A 20,865-nucleotide genomic window follows, 5' to 3' on the forward strand; every position below is an offset into this window, starting at 1 on the left:
TTTACGTCTCTCATAGCGTCCCAAACAAGGTGGCCTCATCCAAATGGCCCATACCTGGGAATTGATTGGAGGATTCCCAGCCAAAGCTGTTCCAGAAACCTTGCTAACTATGTCACAGAAAATGGTATCTCTGGTTTTACCAGAGGGTGGGTGCTGCAGGCAAGGGCTCAGCTCTGCTCTCTCACCAGACGTGCGTGTGGAACAGTGCTACATGAAGTGGGATGAAGATGAGTGCACGGAGCCTCTTCCCGGCAAGTACCGGATCGACATGTGCTGCTGTTCTGTGGGCTCAGCCTGGGGCATCGATTGTGAAGAATGTCCCAAGATGGGCTCCAGCGAGTACAAGGCCATCTGCCCGAGAGGACCCGGCTTTGCCAACCGAGGAGACGTGCTTTCAGGAAGGCCCTTCTACAAAGGTGAGAAGAAAGAAGGGAGCTGCTGGTTGTGGGCTGTGCTCAGCCCACCTCAGCTACAGCCCAAGGAACCTGCTGCCTGCCCTGGGACCCGAGGTTCATTGCAGACATCCCCTCCCTGAATCACTGCCCTTCTGCCTTCACCCACAGATGTGAATGAATGTAAGGTCTTCTCTGGCCTGTGCACTCATGGGACCTGTCGAAACACAATTGGCAGCTTCAGGTGTCTCTGTGGCAACGGCTTTGCTTTGGATGCTGAGGAAAGGAACTGCACAGGTAAGGGAAGAGTAGCACCCCTCAGGACCACTCTGGCCCATCTTGCTGCCTTGCCTGCCTTGTAGGATGCTTAGCGTGATGGTGGTACCCAGAGGAGTCATGGCAGTTGTTGTAGGGACATGCTGAGAAGCCAAGGGCAGGACCACGAGCAGAAGGCTCCTCCTGCTCGTGGGATGAAGGATCAGTCCTGCACCAGAGAGAAAGCTTAACTGCTGTCTCTCCCTTCAGGAAGAGGAGTTCCTTGGTCTGCCGGGTCAGACTCGCCAGTCCTTGCTCGTTGAATTTGATGTGCAGTCCAGGCAGCCCAGTGCCAGCTGTTGTAGCGGTGCTTGTAGCCTGTCCTGCCTCCACTAGCTGGTCTTCATCCCCACAGACATCGATGAGTGCCGCATCTCACCAGACCTCTGTGGCCACGGCACCTGTGTCAACACGCCGGGCAGCTTCGAGTGCGAGTGCTTCGAAGGCTACGAGAGTGGCTTCATGATGATGAAGAACTGCATGGGTAAGGACGTGTCTCTGGGGCAGGGCAGCACCCTTACTCTTTTGAAACAGAGAAGAAAGTAGCTGGTGCCAGATCTGACAAAGGGCTTCGTGCCCCTCTGCTCTCCATGCGTCTGGCTGTCTGGCTACCTGTCTGTCTGGCTCTCTGTTCCCTGGTATCAAGACAAATCTCTTCATTGCCCTCTGGGGGAGTTGTGGGAGCCCCTGTGCTGCACAGAGCCCTGGCAGCCTCTGCTTGCCCCAGGACAGTGAGTCTTCTGCCTTGCTTTGATTGCAAAGGCTGAGCTGGGCTGAAGGGCAGCACATGTAGAGAGAGGAAGCTCCATGTGTGTAGCTGAGAGTGCCATAGATGTAACCATGGGAGGACAGGAAAGCGTATGCAAAGGGAAGTCAGGGGTTCATAAGACACAGCCCAGGCTCTCTAAGGTGGAGGATGTAAAGGGAGAGGCCACGTCCCCCGCAAGGCTTGGCTTGAACCCCAGACCCCTCCAGAGAAGGAGGGCAAAGAGACAGAGCTGTAGCCTCTGCCTGCTGCGTGGATGCTGTGCCTTACGTGGGCCATCGGTGACTGGCCCCATGCTGTCTCTGCTAGCAGTGCCCCAGGGCTCTGTACCACACAGAAAAGGTTGCCAGACTTGTGGCCAAAACTGGGAGTCTTCCCTCAGAAACCTCTATTTACGAGGACCTCCTGGAGCAGAGGCCAGAGCCTGTGCCCAGCACCTGGGCTGGTGGTGCCCTGTGAGCTGGGGAAGGAGCCTGGCAGCATCAGGGAGGACTCTGGTTATAGTGCCAGGCCCAGAGGAGCATCCTGGGTTCTTCCTGCCATGACACTCATGGGACATTGTTAGTCCTGCCCTGCCACCTCCTGGCCACCATCAGCTCAGCTGTGGGAGCCTACAGGGGTTTTTCATCTTGTGCTTGTTCCTGTACTTGTACAATGTTCATTCTCCTTCATTTTGTACTCTTCCTTCACTCGGACCTTCCCTCACACCAAACCTTGGCCACTAACCTTTTCTCTTGTTTCAGCCACCAGCAGCTGGAGCTTGAGCCTGGCATTGCCACTGAGCTGGGACAGGATCCATGCCTGGTATTTTCATCCCTGCTACGTAGGGAGATGGCAACCTTTATACCGGGGATTGGCTAGTACACAGTGGAGCTCTGCCAGGCCAGCAGCTTGAACTCGGTGGCTGTGAGCTCCAGTTCTCACACACACTTGGCTGTTTCCTTTGTGTGACGTCTCATCTCCTTCTATTTCTTTTCAGCCTTGTGTTACCCATCTATTATTTATTCTGCCACTGATTATTTACATATACTCACTGTAAACACACATCCATCTCCAGACATTATTAATATCATATGTTCAACCCTTGCATTAAACCATGTATTTTGAAACACCATCGCAGAATGTTCCTCAACTTGTAGATCTTTTTGCGTGGTACCCTATCCATGCCGCCACAGTTACCTTCTTAACTTGGTTCATCTACCTGCCCTAAATGATGTCTCACATACTACATCCATCATTTTAATCCAGTTACATGTAGCTTGGTCCCTTTTCTAGGTAATATATGTTCCTTGCAAGCAGCTGTCGGTTGTATCCTCATTAGATCACTGCTGAGATTAGTAGCCCTATTATTTCCACTCCTATATTAGGAGACATATTAAGCTTTGGTCATTATAGCACTGCTTGGTCTCCTGCTGTCATTGCACATCCTACAGCCATGTGCCATTAAATCAAATGCCTTCGCTGGCATGAGAACATGGAGATAGACCTTGCTCAGCAAGAGGTTCACCGTTTGATAGCTTGTGTCTCTGACGATCTAGAGGTAGGGATTGAGTGCACCCTCAGTAAATTTGCAGGTGACACCAAGCTGGGTAGGAGTGTCGATCTGCTAGAGGGTAGGAAGGCCCTACAGAGGGATCTGGACAGGTAGGTGGATTCACCATCTCTGGAGGTGTTTAAGAAAAGACTGGACATGGCACTTAGTGCCCTGGTCTAGTTGACATGGTGGTGTCAGGGCAATGGTTGGACTCGATGATCCCAGAGGTCTCTTCCAACCTGATTGATTCTGTGATTCTACCTCTGAATCTTGCCCATTCATCCAATTTTTTGGGGCTGCTTTCCACTGAATCTTCTCTAAAATGACTTTCAACCTGGTCTCACTTATATGTGATATCTAATCAACTGTTGCTGTTTCTGCACCTTTCCTTGGGACCTGCAGCAATTTCATACCAGCTTCAACCATTAATCAGGCCTCTGCCCAGTTCCCCAGACATTTGCACAGGTCAAGTCCTTCATGAGAACTTCTGGTGGACCATCTACATTCTTCTACCTCACTCTATTTCCAGTTATAATTGTGAGGGCTCCCTTTCACCTGCCCATTTAATTGTCCTTTATCCTCAGATAATTCTTTACAGCTCCTTCCATCTGGCCAATGCTTGTTTTTATTCTGTCAGAATCTCATCTGCTTTCAATTTAATAATTCTTGTTTGTAGCTTAAAAAAAAATCCCATCAATGACCTCAGCATCTCAGTTCATCTCCAAAAAGTCAGCCAGACTCTTGCCGTCCTCTAATTCCTGGCATACCATGTTCCTCTTCTCGTCTGTCCAGCCAGACTAACTTGTCTGACTGACCTAGTCTTAATTTTCTGCTCTTTCTGCTTTGGCTTGGCCTTTCAAGCCACATAAATCTGGGGCAGGATTCAATGCCATTTATTTATTTTTCATCTTTGATTCTCTGGGTTGTTGTGTTTCACCATTCTCTTCTTTTAATGCTCACTCTTATCTGCACAATTCCACCTTATCCTTTTTTCTAGGTGACAGCAGATTGAGTCGTTTCACCCCAAAGGGTGTTGTGACACTATGACATTTCACCTGGTCAAGGATTAACTTCTTCCCGCCTGTGTTTGGCAAAAGAACTTGGCTTCAGCCTCACGAGGGAGGAATTCTTGCCAGCCCCTGGCAATAAACAACATCAGCCCTGAACCTGCATCCTGCAGTTCATGAGGTCTCCCACCCTGGAGAACCAGAGTCATGGCTCCTGTGGGACTCTTGGAATAGGGACCCATCACCCTCATTCTCAGATGTGTTCCGGGCCACTTTAGCTGTAGATAAGCTGAAAAGCTCAACAGTGTTTTATTCAAGTAAGGTGAAAGGTTCCATTCTTAGAAAAATAAACATATGAGAATAAAATGGGTTTTTTAAATATATCTGACATCACTCCCTTTGTCTGCTGTCACCAAGGGGTTCTTTGGAGCAGTTTTTTTAGTTCCCTCAGTTCATTTATGTTACATCCAGTGGCTTTGTATTCTGAATGTACACCTGTGGACAGATGAATCCTCTGAGCAGTTCCAGGGAGGCTTCCCTTGTTTTTTTACTCTCTTACTGTCAGTGCAGGACATCTTGAGTCAATTCTAGGGGCATGCAAGAATGGAGACCCTCATTCTCCAGTTCCTGTTTCCAAAGTTAGAGGATCAGGTTCATCCAGCACTTGCCCTTCCAAAAGGCACAGTATCACAGAGTATCTGTTGAGTAACAGATAACACAGAGTAACACCACAAGTATCACAAAGACTGTTACCGGTACAATATCACAGCAGATCACAAAGAGCTTTCGCCAGGGGCCACGGATAACTAATTGATAACAAAGCTGCTCAGTTTTTGTAGTGCTTCATCTCCTCCTTCGGTTGGTTTTTCTTTCCAACCATCACCAGTGCCACCATTCCAGCATTTCACTTGTTTGGGATTTTTTAGTCTAGCATTTTTAAACATTTCTATCACTTTTTTCTTCTTTTTTAATGCCAGCAGCCTGGTTTCATCTCTGGCTGGCTCACATCTCTCTCACAGCAGTTTAATCTATTTCAGGAGTTTCTCCAGTTCCTGGTAAATTCAATCCCTTTGTCCACATGTGATTTTTTTCAGAAAGGCACAGGCTGTTTCCTAGCCCTGTGTGTGATACTGGAACTGCTCTGAAGGATGGCACCAAGCAAGCCTGTCTGTGTGTTAGTCTTCTATCCAACAAACGACCCATTTTCCGAGGAACTCTCCCTCTGCTGATGGGTCTTGTGAAAATGTACTAAGATAGGTGGGATGCACGCTAGGAACGATCCTTCTGGTCCTTGCTGGCTAATCGGCACAATTCTAATAACTTCTTTCCTCCTGATGTTACACTTTACATTCTACTGAGGTCAAGGCAAGAGTTGCGGTCTTCCAAAACACGTACTTCAACCAGCAGTCCACTGGACTCGTCCAAGCCCTGGATTCACTGCCCTGTTCATTTTGTGATGTCCCTCTGTTTTGGGATATATCTCTGGTGATGGGACTGTGGTACACGGCACCAGCACCACCCCATGATCTGGAAAACCCAGCTGGAGGGGACAGTCCACCACATTTCATGTCATTCTCTGCAGATATCAATGAGTGTGAGCGGGACCCGCTGCTGTGCCGAGGTGGGATCTGCATGAACACGGATGGCAGCTTTGAATGCATCTGCCCCCCTGGACACGAGCTGACTTCTGAAGGGAACACTTGCATAGGTGAGATGATGGAAAGCTACGTTGTGATCAGAGCCTGTTCAAGGGTAATGATACAGGGAGACTTGGATCTAATGCTGGGCACGTGAATCTCTCCCTCCCATCCCATGTGTGGGTAGAACATACTCATCCAGGAGGGATCGAGGTCACTCCCAGGGTTTCATTGTATTTATGATGCCTGTTGTTCTACCTGCTGCTCACTGAAGACTGGCCAATGGGGCAATGATGAACTCAGTCTGGGGACAGCAGTGGGTGGGGGGTGCCCAGGGATGGGTCCCAAATGATGCTCAGCGTGGCATCAGCACGGCTGGCTGCTCAAACTGTTCTTCCCACCGCAGATATCAACGAGTGCTCCCTTAGTGACAACCTGTGTCGCAACGGACGCTGCGTCAACGTCATCGGTACCTACCAGTGCGCGTGCGATTCGGGCTTCCAGGCCACGCTGGACAGGCAGGGCTGTGTTGGTGAGTGCTCCCCTTTGCCAAAGAGCTGTGCCAAGACCCTAGTATGCAGCCAGAACCCTCCTGGCCTCATACCTCATATCACGCTTAGTGGGGTAAGGGGCCGTCACCAGCTGTGGGACCACCATGAGCTGTAAGTGGTTGGCAGAGAAGGCGAGAGGTGCTTTCTTCTGACTGGGGGGAGCTTTGTTTCCTCTTCAGCACCTCCCCCGCCCCGTCTCTGTGTACTGGCTCTGCTGCAAGGCACATACCCCAGCCCGTGACCCAAGCAGCTGCCTGACCTCTCCCTTCTCCCCAGACATCGACGAGTGCACCATAACCAACGGCGGCTGTGACACGCACTGCTCCAACTCGGAGGGCAGCTATGAATGCAGCTGCAGTGAAGGCTACGCCTTGATGCCAGACAAGAGATCGTGTGCAGGTGAGCAGTCAGCTGGGCTCTCAGAGGTGCTGCCCTGGGAACCTCTGCATCCCTTGCCAGCGAGCCACAGCGTTGGCTTCAGGGTGAGGGGGGCTCATTTTTAAGTCACTTCCAGAGAGGTGATTTCCCTGGACAGATGTTTTTGCTTTGCGCTGCCATGTCCAGCCCCTCATTACAGGTTCCAGAGTCCTGTAACTACATGATTTGGAGCAAAGCCCCTCCTGTGACTCCCTCATGTCCCCTCCTGCTCCTACAATACCCTTTCGCTGGCTCTAACGTCTTTACTTTGGCAATGGTCTCCTCTCTCTAGACATTGATGAATGTGAGGATAATCCAGACATCTGTGATGGTGGGCAGTGCACCAACATCCCCGGGGAGTACCGCTGCCTCTGCTTCGATGGCTTCATGGCATCCCTGGACATGAAGACCTGTATCGGTGAGGACAAGGCTGTACCCTGGGGACGTGCCAGCACTGCATCATAAGGCTGCTGGTGGAGGGAGGAAGGGGATACAGAGGGTTGCCCCAGAGTCAGGTCATTGCTGTTGTGGTGTTCCAAGCAAGTCCTTTTTCTCCTGCAGATGTGAATGAATGTGATCTCAACCCGAACATCTGCCTGCACGGCGAGTGTGAAAACACCAAGGGCTCCTTCATCTGTCACTGCCAGCTGGGCTACTTTGTCAAGAAGGGAACCACAGGCTGCACAGGTAGGAACTCCCCAGACCTGGAGCTAGGGCTGCTGGTGGGAGCCCTCACGAACACCTCCTGCAGCTGCCATGGAGAGAACACCGTCCCTGTAGTGGGGGGTGCTGTGGACACTGGGGATGTGGTTGAGTGCTGGGAGCCCCTTCTGGGCAGGCAGAGATTGCCAGGAAGGCAGGAACTGACACTTCCCTACTTTATAGCCAAGCCAGGGACCTGCCCTTCCTTTTTGTCTTCATCTTCCAAGGGTGAGCATAGATCAGCTCTCAGCTCAAGGGTACGACTCCAGGCACCTTGTTCTCATCCCCTGAGGTTCAGACTCCCAGGAGCCCTTGGTACCCAGACCCGTTAGCAGGATTGTTCCCGGCTGCCCCCTCCTCTCCTGGGGGAGCTGAGCTGTGTCAGCTCTGATGTCCACCCTTCCTTCCTGCAGACATTGATGAATGTGAGATCGGGGCCCACAACTGCGACATGCACGCCTCCTGCATCAACGTGCCCGGGAGCTTCAAATGCAAGTGTCGGACGGGCTGGCTTGGAGATGGGCTGAAGTGCAACGGTGAGCTCTCATCCCAGGAGAGGACGTTCGTGTGTCCAAGGGCTCTGGAGGTGCCGGTGAAGGCTGGGCTGAGGTGACACCTGCACTTACAGTGCTCTGGAGCCCTGCACCATGATTTATGGAAGTGTGGCGAGATGTGGATGTGTGACTGTAGGTGTGGGTGTACAAATATTGCACCGTCAGGCTCTGCAACCGTGTCCGTGAAGGACACATGAGCCATGAGTGTGGGAGCGAGGGCACACATTTGTGGGGCGTGGGGGTGTAGATGAACGTGGATGAATGTGACTGTTGGATTGGCAACATGGTTGCGTGGTGGTGTGTTGGGGTATGTATGCAGGGATACGTGGATGTGGGAGGGGTGTAGGGATGTGTTGGGGGGTGTATGGTGTGGGTGCGAGTGCTGGGGCGTACTGGCCGGTGTGTGGTGTGTATAAAGGGTCTGCGTATGGATACGTGTGTCTGAACTGGGGAGGTACTGGGAATGTGGGGGTGTGAATGTGTCTCACTGCCATATTGTCTGTGTCAGCACTGCCGGGGAGTGTCTCATGGCTGGGAGGTGTCTCATGGCCATAGAGGCTCACAGAGATGTGATGGAGCCTCCTGAGTGCTCCTGGTGCCTGGAGGCTGTGGTCTCCTGGGCCGTTGCGTGCCCCCCTGGGCCCTCCACTAGCCACCCAGGCTTAGAGGAAAGGCCAGAGGCAAAACACTGATGGGGTGTTCTCCCTGACCAGACCTGGATGAGTGTGCTACTGAAGAGCACAAGTGCAACCTCAATGCCAACTGCGTCAACACGCCAGGCTCCTACCGCTGTGCCTGCCGAGAAGGCTTCAACGGGGATGGCTTCTCCTGCTCAGGTGAGGCCCGTAGGCTCAGTTGGCAGCAGGAACATGGCTTGGGCATCCTGCTGGGATAGGGAGTCACCCCCTCTCAACCACCAGCCTGTGTCTGGGGTTCCCCAAACCAGCTGTCCCCCAAATGCCACTGCAGCCCGCCCTGCACCACAGCCTGCTCAGATACCTTCAGCAGAGATCTGCCTTCTGCTCAGCAGGTGTTTGGGGAGGATCAAGGCAATGAGAAGTCTTGCAGCCCCCTCCTCATAGCCTCCCAGCAGTGGGGTGGGAACAAACTTGCAGGAATTTCCTGGGCCAGCTGAGGGAAGCTCCCATCTTCAGGTGGGCACCACCTCAGTCTCATGCTTGGCTCTCCCTAGATGTGGACGAGTGTGCGGACAACGTGAACCTGTGTGAGAACGGACAGTGTCTCAATGCACCTGGGGGTTACCGCTGCGAGTGCGAGATGGGCTTCAATCCCACAGAGGACAGTAAGGCCTGCCAGGGTAAGTGCCCAGAGTTTTGATGGCTACTCCAGGAGATCCAGTGTCCACTTCCTTTCTGGAGATCCAGTGTCCACGTCTCTCCACTGCACTGTCACCACCTGGTTTATTCCTAAGACTCACCTAAGCAAGCCCCACCATCACCTGGTGGTGCAAGGCTCCTGAGGTACCAGCTCTTCCACTTAGAGGAGTTGGTCCCCAGCCTGCAGAGAGGCTGGGCTAAGCCAAGGAGCCATGCAAGATGTGGACAATCGGCAAAACAGGGGTGAGGGGAGAGGGCATACACACAGCACGCCTGGTCCTGCTCACCCAGGAGGTGGTATCTCATGGCACTAGCACTACCCCGAGCAGATGGGTTACCCCCAGCTGGGCTGTGGCTCTGCTTTGCGATGGGAGCAGGAGAGGCCTGTCTTGGCCCTCACTCTGCCAGACCCTGAGTACCCAGCTCTCTCTGTTTTGCAGACATTGACGAATGCACCTTCCAGAACATCTGTGTCTTTGGGACCTGCCAGAACCTGCCCGGGATGTTCCGCTGTGCCTGTGACGATGGCTATGAGCTGGACAGGAGTGGAGGCAACTGCACAGGTACAGGACATTCACGGGGCTGTTGGATGAGGATTACTGCTCTGGGACCTGCTGGTGTGAGCCTCCCCCAACCATGACAGGGAGTGACACTGGCAGCCTAAAGCCAATTAAGCGTCCCTGGGTGATGTGGTGATGTCTCTTTGCTCTTGGCAAGGCCTTGGTGTTGCTGGAAGGTGGGCCTTCAGTGGATGGGAAGGAAAGCTCGGTGTGGCTCTGCTCCTTTCTTCTGACTCTGGGCAGGGTGGTACGAGGTAGGACAAGGCAAGGTCTGTTTCTAGAAGAGGTTTGCCTACGGTCACATGAAGAGCCTTAGAAACACCGTGGTTGTGGGGATACACCCTAAGCGCAGAGTACAGAGCTTAGGGCTAGGGCCGTGGTTTCTGTGGCAGTTGTGATCTTTTCATCTTTTCAGACATCTTGTCTTCATCTTTTCATCTTTTCAGACATCAATGAATGTGCAGACCCTGTGAACTGTATCAATGGCTTATGTGTCAACACCCCTGGCAGCTACCTGTGCAACTGTCCACAAGACTTCGAGTTGAACCCCACTGGTGTGGGCTGTGTGGGTGAGTGGGGACCTGTGTAGAGAGCGGACCTTCCATCCAAGACCTTGGGTGGTCCTTTTTATTGGTCCCACATAGCTGGAGCTAACCACTACCACAGACTGGGGTGGCTGATGATGATCTGCCCTGCCAAATACCTAGCTGCCCATGATGGGTTTAACCCTGCAGGGGCAGAAGAGTTAAGCCTGGCCCACCTTGTGTCACCAGTGTGGGTGCTCTCCTGGTTGAAGCAATGTTACTCCTTCAGCCTGAGCCTTAGAGGTAGCAAAGTGCCAGTGCAAAGTGACCCTGTAAGGAGGGAGAACTTGACAGTGGAGATGGCACCATGAACAGCTGCCTGGGCAGCTCTGAAGTTCTTAAGTGTTTGTTTCTTGAAAGGCCCTGGGTTACTGGTAGCATTATTTGGGTCATGCTTCCTGGCCGTACAGAAAACAGGCCACCATGCTATGACCTCTGGAGGATATAGTGTGGCTTTTACCAGACAAGCTGGGCACACTTTATTCTTGAAGGATTCCCAAAGTCATGAGCTTCAAGGACAGTCTGGACGTGATTTACTACAACACAGCTAGCTGACAGTGTGGCCATCTGGGACAGGACTGGGTCCTTATCCCTCCCCCTGCTTCTTGAGGCAATAGTGCCGTTCATTCCTCCTGGGCACACAAGTCTTTGCTCACCCACTGTGTCTTTGTGCAGATACTCGTGTTGGGAACTGCTTCTTGGACACCCAGGATCGAGGAGATGGGGGGATCTCCTGCAGCGCAGAAATTGGAGTTGGGGTCACTCGGGCATCCTGCTGCTGCTCACTGGGTCGTGCATGGGGCAACCCCTGCGAGCTTTGTCCTCCAGCCAACACGAGTGAGTTGGGAAAATATCTGGGGAGAACTTGGGCATGGGCTGGATGGGCAGCGTAGAGCAGAGAAGAGAGATGGGGCCGCTTCCTTATGGCTTCTCAACTCAGGCTGGGGGTCCTGGGTCCAGGTTATGCTGTCATCACGATGGAGCAAGGGAAGCTGAGGAAGAAGGCAGTAACCCTGGTGTGTCAGTGCAGGGCTAGACAGGCGGACCAGGGCAGAAGAGAGGTGAAGTAGGGTGGGGGAGACCAGGCTGGTTGTGCCTGGGGGGTCCAGGTTGGGATCCTTCGTTCCTAGTCCAGTGGCCAGGGGGAGGGCAGTGGATGTGGAATAACCCTGTTCAGGGGTGGGCAGGCAGAAACAGGGCAGCTAAGTTGGCTTGGCATGTGATGGGAGTCAGGCTGCTCCATCTGCACCACTGTCACCATCCTCATGGCCTATTTCTCCTGGGTTTCTGCTGGTTCTCCCTACCCCTCCTGTTTCATGGGAGCCCACTCAGCCCAGGATCCCCCTGAATGACTTTTTTTACAGCCGAGTACAAGACCTTGTGCCCTGGAGGAGAAGGTTTTCGGCCCAACCCCATCACTGTCATCCTGGAAGGTAAGCCAACCTGACCTCCATGTCCCCTCACCAGGGGCTTGGGTGCTGGGCTCCCCCTCACCAGGGGCTTGGGTGCTGGGGGAGCCCAGCCCCGTGTGGGCACTGTCTGCTGTGGCGCTGGGCTGGCTGGGTGCCCACCGAGCCCCTGTTCTCTCCTCGGATGTTCTCCGACCACCTGGCTGAGCTGCTCGGGCACCAGCAAGGGCTGGAGGTGGTGGGATGACCCCGTCGGGGACCCCAGGGTGGAGGCACGGCCTGAGCTGGGCTGGCAGGCAGTGACCGCCTCCCGCCTGCTCTCCCTCCTCAGATATCGACGAGTGCCAGGAGCTGCCGGGGCTCTGCCAGGGTGGCAACTGCGTCAACACTTTTGGCAGCTTCCAGTGTGAGTGCCCGCTCGGCTACTACCTCAACGAGGACACGCGCATCTGTGAAGGTAGCTGCCCCGCGGTGCCTGGCGTGTACGACAGACACGTGTGTGCGTGCGTGTGGGCATGTGTGTGTGACAGAGTTGTACGTGTACCTGGGCTGCCCTAGGAGCAGCTGGCAGAATCCCTTCCCCTTTCTCTTCCAGGCTTCCCATCCTCACCACAAACCTTGTCCCCGTTCCCAGTGCCAGGCCAGCCTGGTCCCTGTGCCAAGCCTACCCCCAAGCCCCACATCAGGCCCTTCTCTCCCCGTGTCCAGTGCTTTGACCTGCAATCTCCTTTACTCGGCAGATATTGATGAGTGCTCTGCTCACATCGGGATCTGCGGCCCTGGGACCTGCTACAATACCCTGGGCAACTACACCTGCGTGTGCCCCCCCGAGTACATGCAAGTCAACGGAGGAAATAACTGCATGGGTATGTCATGGGACATCCCAATTCACCAGTGCCTCACCGTGTCCCTGCCCCTACGCCGCGCACGTTGCCCATGCCAGCAGGGCTGGCGCTCACCCTGACAGCAGCTATAGGGAGAACAGCTGGCACAGGGTGGTGAGAGACCCAGCAGAGCTGGTGCATGGCCACTGCCTGCCCCAGGGCAGGACCCACCGCTCCCACTGGAGCAGGGCTTTAGCCCATCACCTTGCTGGGCTCCCCTCTGTGTCACCTGCAGCCCCTGAGCACCAGGAAAGGGCAGTCTGGCATATCCCCAGCAATGAGCACCCATCCCTGGGGCTGGCAGCACCCATCCCTGGGGCTGGCAGCACCCGTCTCTGGGGCTGGCACGAGGTGCTGTCTGCGCTGCCTTTGCAGACATGAGGAAGAGCGTGTGCTATCGCAACTACAATGACACATGTGAGAATGAGCTCTCCTTCAACATGACCAAGAAGATGTGCTGCTGCTCCTACAACATTGGCAAGGCCTGGAACAAGCCGTGCGAGCCCTGCCCCACACCAGCCAGCCGTAAGTCAACCTTCTTGGAAGGGCATCTTGATACCATGGCTTTTACCCCTCGCTTTTCCTGGTGATCTCGTGCACTTTGAGGCAGAGGCATGAACAAAATAGAGGGGCAGAAGGTGTGAGCATCATGTCTGGCAGGCGGTGCCTGTGGGGACATGCATTGCACTAGAAGGACACAGGGGAATGGGACAGTTTACAAGGGCATGGAGTGATAGGACGAGGCGGAATGGTTTTAAACTGAAAGAGGAGAGATTTAGATGAGATATTAGGAAGAAATTCTTTGCTGTGAGGGTGGTGAGACCCTGGCACAGGCTGCCCAGAGAAGCTGTGGCTGCCCCCTCCCTGGCAGTGTTCAAGGCCAGGTTGGATGGGGCTTGGAGAAGCCTGGTCTGGTGGAAGGTCCCCCTGCATGGCCGTGACCTTGGTGTTCCCCTTCCAGCCGAGTACCAGATCCTGTGTGGGAACCAGGCCCCCGGGTTTATCATCGACATCCACACAGGAAAGCCGATCGGTGAGTAGAGCCCCGCTGCCCCGCGGAGCCGGGTCTGCTCTCTGCCCCTCTGCTTCGTTCCCACGGTGCTTGTGAGCTTGTTCCCTTCCCTACCTTAGTAAATTAAGCCCTGAGCAGGGGAGAGATGAGGAAAAGAGATGGCAGACATGGCTGCAAGCAGCTGGCCAAGCCTTCAAGCCTATGTCCTGAGTGGCTGGGCTGCTCGAACCTCCCCACATCTGCAATTGTGCCTTGGTTTCTGTCCCACCTGGAGAGATGTGTGGCCAGTGACCACAGATGGTGGCCAGTGACCACAGAGAGTGGCGAGGTAGATCCAGACCCGTGATAGCCCTGGCACTCGTACTGCCAGCAGCACCAGCCCTCCAGCAGCAGGGCACCGCTGAGAGCCGAGGTTTCAGGTTTGAGTTTTGGTAGATGGAAAGCCAGAGGAGCTGTTGAAAGTCCTGGGATTTGTGGGCTCTCTACAGGTGTTTTGCAGTCTTGAAAGATGGACTCATGAGACAAACAGATTAGTTAATTATTGCTTTACCTTTAATCATGGCCTTGGTGAACTCATCTCCCTCCTCTTTAGTCCCCTGGCTGGCACTGCCAAGGCCAAGCAGCAAGGCCATGGAACAGAGGGTATCCATCACCCGTGCAGGGCTGATGGTGGGTTGTCCTGAGCACAGGGACAGAGTCAAGGACCCTCGAGCCACCTCAGCATTTTGGTGGCCCTCTGAACTTCCCATTTGCCACCTGGTCCCAGAACCTGAGCAGATGTCCAGGTTACTGCAGAGGCACACTCAGCGAAACCAAGGTGGATGTCCTGGGTAGGAGCCCTCCCAATGTGTGCTGTGCAGGCTCTGCCATGGCTCCTACGACTTCAGAGTCATGTGTGGCTCTGTTGTGTACCCAGAGCAGCCCTAGCCTGGCGTGATCTGCAGTGTCCATATCAATCCTCCAAGAGTTGCTCCACTTGTGGTCTGGTGGCCCTTTCCTGCTGGTCGTCTTTGTAGAATGACCAAAGGCAGCAGTGTTGCAGCTCTGGGGGATGCTTTCCTCCCTGCTGCCTTCCCGGGATGCTGAGAGGTGTTGTCTGTGTGCAGATATCGATGAGTGCAGTGAGATCCCTGCCATCTGCACGAACGGTGTCTGCATCAACCAAATCGGCAGCTTCAGGTGCGAGTGTCCCATTGGATTCAGCTACAACAACATCCTGCTCATCTGCGAAGGTACCAGGGCACGAGGGCGACGCTGCCGAGGGCACCCGGGAGGGTGGGGGGTCTCAGCGTGGCGCTAGCATCGCCCCACCTCATGAGGCACCAGGGTGAGGGCTGTCAGAGTCTACATGTTCTCAGCCTTTTTGAAATCATCTTCGTTTCCTGTATCAATGGTTGGACAAAAATTGCTGATTTTCATTCATGTTCTGTCTGTTTTTCCCTTCCTCTGTTTTTTGGGGTTCTTTTTTTAGAAAAAGTTTGCAGATGGGAGTGTTTCAAAGTTTTGAGTCATTATTTTATTGCAAAGCAATAGAAAAAGGTTGAAAATTGACCCTGCTTGGAGCAAACCAAGGGTTAAAATTCAGTTAAAATTCAGTCCCTACGAGGACGCTGGTGCCTGGTGAGCTCTTGGCACTCTGCAGCCTCCAGGTTTGTGTTGCTCTCCTCCCGCAGACATCGACGAATGCAGCAGCGGGGAGAACCTCTGCCAGCGCAACGCCGACTGCATCAACATCCCGGGCAGTTACAGGTGCGAATGCTCAACCGGATACAAGCTGTCGCCTAGCGGAGCCTGCGTGGGTAAGATGGGAGCTCTTTGCTACCTATTCCAGAGACACGTGTGGGAGGCGCTGGCAACCCCTACCTGGGCTCTTCAGACCACCCTGTGGGGACCCAAGGAAGGACAGGGTGAAGGACGTGCCAGTGCCATGCATGGGTTCCTGGTCTGTTGTCAAGCGTGGGGATGATGACCTGGCTGTGCTGTGATTACCTCTACTTCAGGAACAATTCCCAAAGAATCATAGAATTGTTTTGGTTGGAAAGGACCTTTAAGATCATCGAGTCCAACCGTTAACCCAGCACTGCCAAGGCCACCACTAACCCATGTCCCTCAGCACCACATCTACATGGCTTTTAAATCCCTCCAGGGATGGGGACTCCACCACTGCCCTGGGCAGCCTGTTCCAGGGCTTGACAACCCTTTTGGTGAAGAAATTGCTCCTGATCTCCAATCTAAACCTCCCCTGGCACAACTTGAGGCAGTTTCCTCTCATCCCATCACTTGTTTGCTGGGAGAAGAGACCGACCCCCCCACCTCGCTACACCCTCCTTTCAGGCAGTTGTAGAGAGCAAGAAGGTCTCCCCTCAGCCTCCTTTTCTTCAGGCTAAACACCCCCAGGTCCCTCAGCCGCTCCTCATCACACTTGTGCCCCAGACCCTTCCCCAGCTCCGTTGCCCTTCTCTGGACTCGCTCCAGCACCTCGATGTCTTTCTTGTCGTGAGGGACCCAAAACTGCACCCAGGATTCGAGGTGTGGCCTCACCAGTGCCGAGCACAGGGGGACGATCCCTGCCCTCGTCCTGCTGGCCACACTAGTGCTGGTACAAGCCAGGATGCTGGTGGCCTTCTTGGCCACCTGGGCACGCTGCTGGCTCCCATTCAGCCGGCCATTGACTGACACCCCCAGGTCCTTTTCCACTAGGCACTTTCCAGCCACTCTGCCCCCAGCCTGTAGCAGTGCATGGGGTTGTTGTGCCCCAAGTGCAGGACCCGACACTTGGCCTTGTTGAACCTCATACAGTTGGTCTCAGCCCACTGATCCAACCTATCCAGACCCCTCTGCAGAGCCTCCTGCCCTCCAACAGATCAACACTCCCGCCCAACTTGGTGTCATCTGTGAACTTAGAGGGTGAACTCGATCCCCTTGTCCAGATCATTGATAAAGATATTGAACAGAACCAGCCCCAACACCGAGCCCTGGGGAACACCACTGGTGACCAGCCACCAGCCGGATTTAACTCCATTCACCACAACTCTTTGGGCTTGGCCATCCAGTTGGTTTTTCACCCAGCGAACAGTCCACCTGTCCAAGCCATGAGCAGGCAGTTTTTCTGAGAGAATGCTGTGGGAAATAGTGTCAAAGGCTTTACTAAAGTCCAAGTAAACAACATCCACAGCCTTTCCCTCATCCACTAAGCGGGTCACCTTGTCATAGGAGGAGATCACGTTAGTCAAGCAGGACCTGCCTGCCCGCAGGCGAGACTGTGGGCTCCTGAGGGATGAGAAAAGGCCTCTGTGAAGTGCAGCTTTAGTCCAGGAGCTCAGGCCATTTTCTCTAATGACATTTATTTTTTTTTAGACATGGCCATGCATAAATCTTGTTCTCTGTGAAGCCACCTCTCAGCAAACAGAGACCCCGCTCTGCTGTGCTGCTGCTCACTGACACAGCTTCCCACCAGCAGGCAGGGGTCTGCAGAAGGCCAGTGCCTCGGCTCTTCCCATTTCATCCCTCCCTTCTGCTCACTAGTACCTGCTTTGCTTTGTTTTAGGTCGCAACGAATGCCAGGAGATCCCCAATGTCTGCAGCCACGGGGACTGCGTTGACACCGAGGGCAGCTACGTCTGCATCTGCCACAACGGCTTCAAGGCCACGGGGGAGCAGACCATGTGCATGGGTCAGTGTGACTGCCACAGCCCCGCCGTGAACCACGTAGCAGGACTCTCCAGCGCCCGCTGGGAAGTGCCAAGGACAGTCAAGGGCCACAGTGTCCTCTCGAGCCCAGGCTGCCCCTGCAAGCCACAGGGGTGTTGTGCAGCTCCCTGGACCCTGCCTGCACACCCAAGACAGTGGCTCTCATCTCACTCGGCCTCTGAATCAGCTGTGACCTTCTCTCTGCAGATATCGATGAGTGTAACCGGCAGCCGTGTGGAAACGGGACCTGCAAGAACACCGTCGGCTCCTACAACTGCCTCTGCTTCCCTGGCTTCGAGCTGACACACAACAACGACTGCATGGGTGAGTTGCATGAAATCCTGATTGCTGACTGGGGTCCACGTGGCGATGGCCGTGGGGTGTCACACAGCGGCGTACGGGGGGGTCAGCTCTGGCTCTCACCTGGCAGAGGCTGTAGAATTGACCTCTGGGTGTCACCTGGCGGTGGCTGTAGGGGTCGTTGTACGTGTCTGAGGTGTAGGGCTGGCTACGGTGGCACGCTGACGCTCACGTGCTGTGCATCTCTCTTCCCGTTGTGCTTATCGTTTCCCTCCCGCAGACATTGATGAGTGTTCATCCCTGGTGGGGCAGGTGTGTCGAAACGGCCAGTGCATCAACAGCATCGGCTCCTTCCAGTGCCTGTGCCAAGAGGGGTATGACCGGACCCCTGATGGGAAGAACTGTGTAGGTGAGTGTCCGGGCAGCAGGCTGGCCCTTCCCAGTGGGCTGAGCTGTATGTTGGCACGGCTGGCACTGTGCTGTGCTGTGGGATGTGGTCCCCAGGCTGGTCCCATCAAAGGCAACTGAGCAGTGGACTCTCCAGAACCGCTCACAAGGCTCCAAGTCCTCTGGAGCCAAAGCCTGGTCATTTGCCTGCCCGTGGAGAGCTGGACTGGGCCCCACTGTGCCTGCATCTCCTTTCCAGCAATGCAGGGAACAGTCAAGCCAGTCCCCTTCCATGTCCTGAGATCTGCAGGCAGTGAGAAATATTGTCCTGTCTGTGCCCCTAAAGCATGCAGAGTTGTACCAGGGACACCTTGGGAACCACCCTGCAGGCAGGGGCTGTGGGGGCAGACAGGCACGTTGTACTCCGGTTACTTGTGCCCACCACGCTGCCTTCTGCAGCACCAGGTCCTGCAGGGCCGAGTCCCTGTGCTCAGGGTACACAAGGCAGAGCATCCTGGAAAACGTCCTATGTGGTCCCCTTGCATCTTTGGGGCAAAGCAGAGTGTAGATGCAGGTAGGGCCTGGGTGCACCTGCACCCAAGTCCTCTGAGCTGAGCACAGACACTACCACTGGTTATTTCCCTTCCTCTGCAGACATCAACGAGTGCGTGAGCCTGCCTGGGACCTGCGCCCCGGGCACCTGCCAGAACCTGGAGGGCTCCTTCCGCTGTATCTGCCCCCCTGGGTATGAGGTGCAGAACGACAACTGCATCGGTAACGTTGGCTCTCTGCCTCCTCCATTTCCAGCACAGCATGTGGTCACCTTGGACTAGTCCCAGAACAACCATGTTCTTCCTGAGTGGGCTGGGGCATGCAGCAGCACCCCCAAATATCTTCTGGAAAGCAATTGAACATGGAGGAGGCTCGGTGGTTTTGCTGGTCTCTTCATTGTCCCATTTGACTTGAGGGTGGGTTAAGGGGTAGGGCTGGGGTGGTGTCCTGCTGGCATCAGAGCTCCCCAGACATCACAGCTTCACCTGGTTTTAATGCAATGAGGAGAGGAGTGACCTTTGGCTGCTCTGTAAGTAATATGTCCCTGGTGCTCCCAGATATCAACGAGTGTGAAGAGGAGCCCAACATCTGCCTCTTCGGGACATGCACCAACACCCCTGGCAGCTTCCAGTGTGTCTGTCCTCCAGGCTTCGTGCTGTCTGATAACGGCCGACGGTGCTTTGGTGAGTGTGGCTCCTCGTGGTGGGCAGGGGGAGCATCACCATCCTGGATGTCTGCAATGACCTGTGCATTTCCCCATCCTCTTACAGATACTCGCCAGAGCTTCTGCTTCACTCGCTTTGACAACGGCAAATGCTCTGTCCCCAAGGCCTTCAACACCACCAAGGCTCGGTGTTGCTGCAGCAAGATGCCAGGAGAAGGCTGGGGAGATCCCTGTGAGCTGTGTCCACAGGAAGGAAACGGTAGGTGTGCTGGAACCGAGCTCCATGGGAGAGAGAGCTGCGTGCGTCTCCGACGTGCACAGGGTGTGGGGAAGGTGTGCAGGACAACCAGCAATGCAAGGCGTCCAGCAAAGTGGGCTCTTCCACCTGGAGAGTACTCTAGAGACCTAGTAGCCCTTACTGGACTCTGCAGCATTCCTTGGATCTCCAGCAACCACGGTCAGGCTCTTGGGAAATGGATTGCTTTTTCTGCTTCGGACTTGCTCTCAGTTCTCTGCGGGGCTTTAGATAAGGCAAAAGCATCTCAGTGCCTCCAGATCCAAGGCAAGCTCAGGTGTTTCCCAACCAGCCGTGGGAGTTTAGTGGCCTCCCACAGGCAGTGAGCTGTCAAGCTCCCAGTCATGCCCTAGAAGCCTCCAAAGCACATTTCAGCTTCTGGGAGTGGAAGCACTTGTGAGTGTATCATCTCCCTTTTTTGCTTTTTTCCAGTTGCCTTCCAGGAGCTGTGTCCATATGGCCATGGAGCCATCCCAGGCCCAGGTGACACCCGAGAAGGTAAGGTCTGATCTAGAGATGAGGAGAAATTTGTCCTGTGGGGAGGTGGGAAGTTTGCCTAGAAGCAACCAGACGTAGGCTATTTGGAGAGCAGGGTTGAATCCCAGTGGCAGAAGGGGAGGGATGTAGGACTGGGTTCCCTCCCAAGCTCATGAACTCTGAGTGCTCACCAGTGGTTCAGCTACCAGCTCTGGAGAGGGAGTATCTGGGATTGCAGGGTCAGTCCTGAGAGGACAGGGGTATGTTTGTGGCTACGTGCTCACATGAGGTTTCATTGCCTTGGATTCTTTTCTAGATGTTAATGAATGCTCTGAGAACCTGGGTGTCTGCATCAACGGAGCCTGCATTAACACCGATGGGTCCTTCCGCTGTGAGTGCCCCTTCGGGTACAACCTGGACTACACAGGCGTCAACTGCGTGGGTAAGGGTCTGCGTGGGGAGCTATGAGCATGTGTGTGTGTGGAGAGAGAAGGAACTCGCTTCTCCCTTGCCCCTTTGTGTTTTACCCCTGGCTCCTGGCTTTGCTGGGCTTGTTTGAATGCTCTGGCTGCAAGAAGAGACCAGCCTGCGCCTTCCCTGTCTAACTCATCACCTAACGTGGTCCCGGGTTCCTCCAGATACCGATGAGTGCTCCATTGGCAACCCTTGTGGGAACGGCACCTGCACCAACGTGGTGGGAGGCTTCGAGTGCGCCTGTGATGAGGGCTTTGAGCCAGGTCCCATGATGACATGCGAAGGTAACTCTGCTGTGGGACAATCCCTTCACCCCCATTGCATACCGGGCCATGTGTGTGACCCCACTGGGTCACTGCCTGGGT

The 20,865-nt window shown here is 54.5% G+C and overlaps 1 protein-coding gene across 1 annotated transcript in view; it reads left to right on the top strand.

Annotated features, from left to right (window-relative positions):
* Nucleotides 1–20,865, top strand: part of LOC137674743 (fibrillin-2-like) — a 99,270-nt gene that overhangs the window by 69,792 nt on the left and 8,613 nt on the right. Inside the window, exons 23-52 of the mRNA XM_068420418.1 lie at nucleotides 189–416; nucleotides 564–689; nucleotides 1,063–1,191; nucleotides 5,597–5,722; nucleotides 6,058–6,183; nucleotides 6,479–6,601; nucleotides 6,912–7,037; nucleotides 7,181–7,306; nucleotides 7,735–7,857; nucleotides 8,589–8,711; nucleotides 9,068–9,193; nucleotides 9,653–9,775; nucleotides 10,219–10,341; nucleotides 11,032–11,193; nucleotides 11,721–11,789; nucleotides 12,097–12,222; nucleotides 12,506–12,631; nucleotides 13,025–13,174; nucleotides 13,611–13,682; nucleotides 14,768–14,893; nucleotides 15,335–15,460; nucleotides 17,209–17,334; nucleotides 17,559–17,675; nucleotides 17,932–18,060; nucleotides 18,693–18,812; nucleotides 19,148–19,273; nucleotides 19,361–19,513; nucleotides 19,982–20,047; nucleotides 20,343–20,468; nucleotides 20,665–20,784. Of these exons, the coding sequence (XP_068276519.1) occupies nucleotides 189–416; nucleotides 564–689; nucleotides 1,063–1,191; nucleotides 5,597–5,722; nucleotides 6,058–6,183; nucleotides 6,479–6,601; nucleotides 6,912–7,037; nucleotides 7,181–7,306; nucleotides 7,735–7,857; nucleotides 8,589–8,711; nucleotides 9,068–9,193; nucleotides 9,653–9,775; nucleotides 10,219–10,341; nucleotides 11,032–11,193; nucleotides 11,721–11,789; nucleotides 12,097–12,222; nucleotides 12,506–12,631; nucleotides 13,025–13,174; nucleotides 13,611–13,682; nucleotides 14,768–14,893; nucleotides 15,335–15,460; nucleotides 17,209–17,334; nucleotides 17,559–17,675; nucleotides 17,932–18,060; nucleotides 18,693–18,812; nucleotides 19,148–19,273; nucleotides 19,361–19,513; nucleotides 19,982–20,047; nucleotides 20,343–20,468; nucleotides 20,665–20,784 (3,768 nt within the window). The remainder of the gene's footprint in view (nucleotides 1–188; nucleotides 417–563; nucleotides 690–1,062; nucleotides 1,192–5,596; nucleotides 5,723–6,057; nucleotides 6,184–6,478; nucleotides 6,602–6,911; nucleotides 7,038–7,180; nucleotides 7,307–7,734; nucleotides 7,858–8,588; nucleotides 8,712–9,067; nucleotides 9,194–9,652; nucleotides 9,776–10,218; nucleotides 10,342–11,031; nucleotides 11,194–11,720; nucleotides 11,790–12,096; nucleotides 12,223–12,505; nucleotides 12,632–13,024; nucleotides 13,175–13,610; nucleotides 13,683–14,767; nucleotides 14,894–15,334; nucleotides 15,461–17,208; nucleotides 17,335–17,558; nucleotides 17,676–17,931; nucleotides 18,061–18,692; nucleotides 18,813–19,147; nucleotides 19,274–19,360; nucleotides 19,514–19,981; nucleotides 20,048–20,342; nucleotides 20,469–20,664; nucleotides 20,785–20,865) is intronic.

This window comes from Nyctibius grandis, chromosome 31 (assembly GCF_013368605.1).
Source record: "Nyctibius grandis isolate bNycGra1 chromosome 31, bNycGra1.pri, whole genome shotgun sequence".
Taxonomy (NCBI): domain Eukaryota; kingdom Metazoa; phylum Chordata; class Aves; order Nyctibiiformes; family Nyctibiidae; genus Nyctibius; species Nyctibius grandis.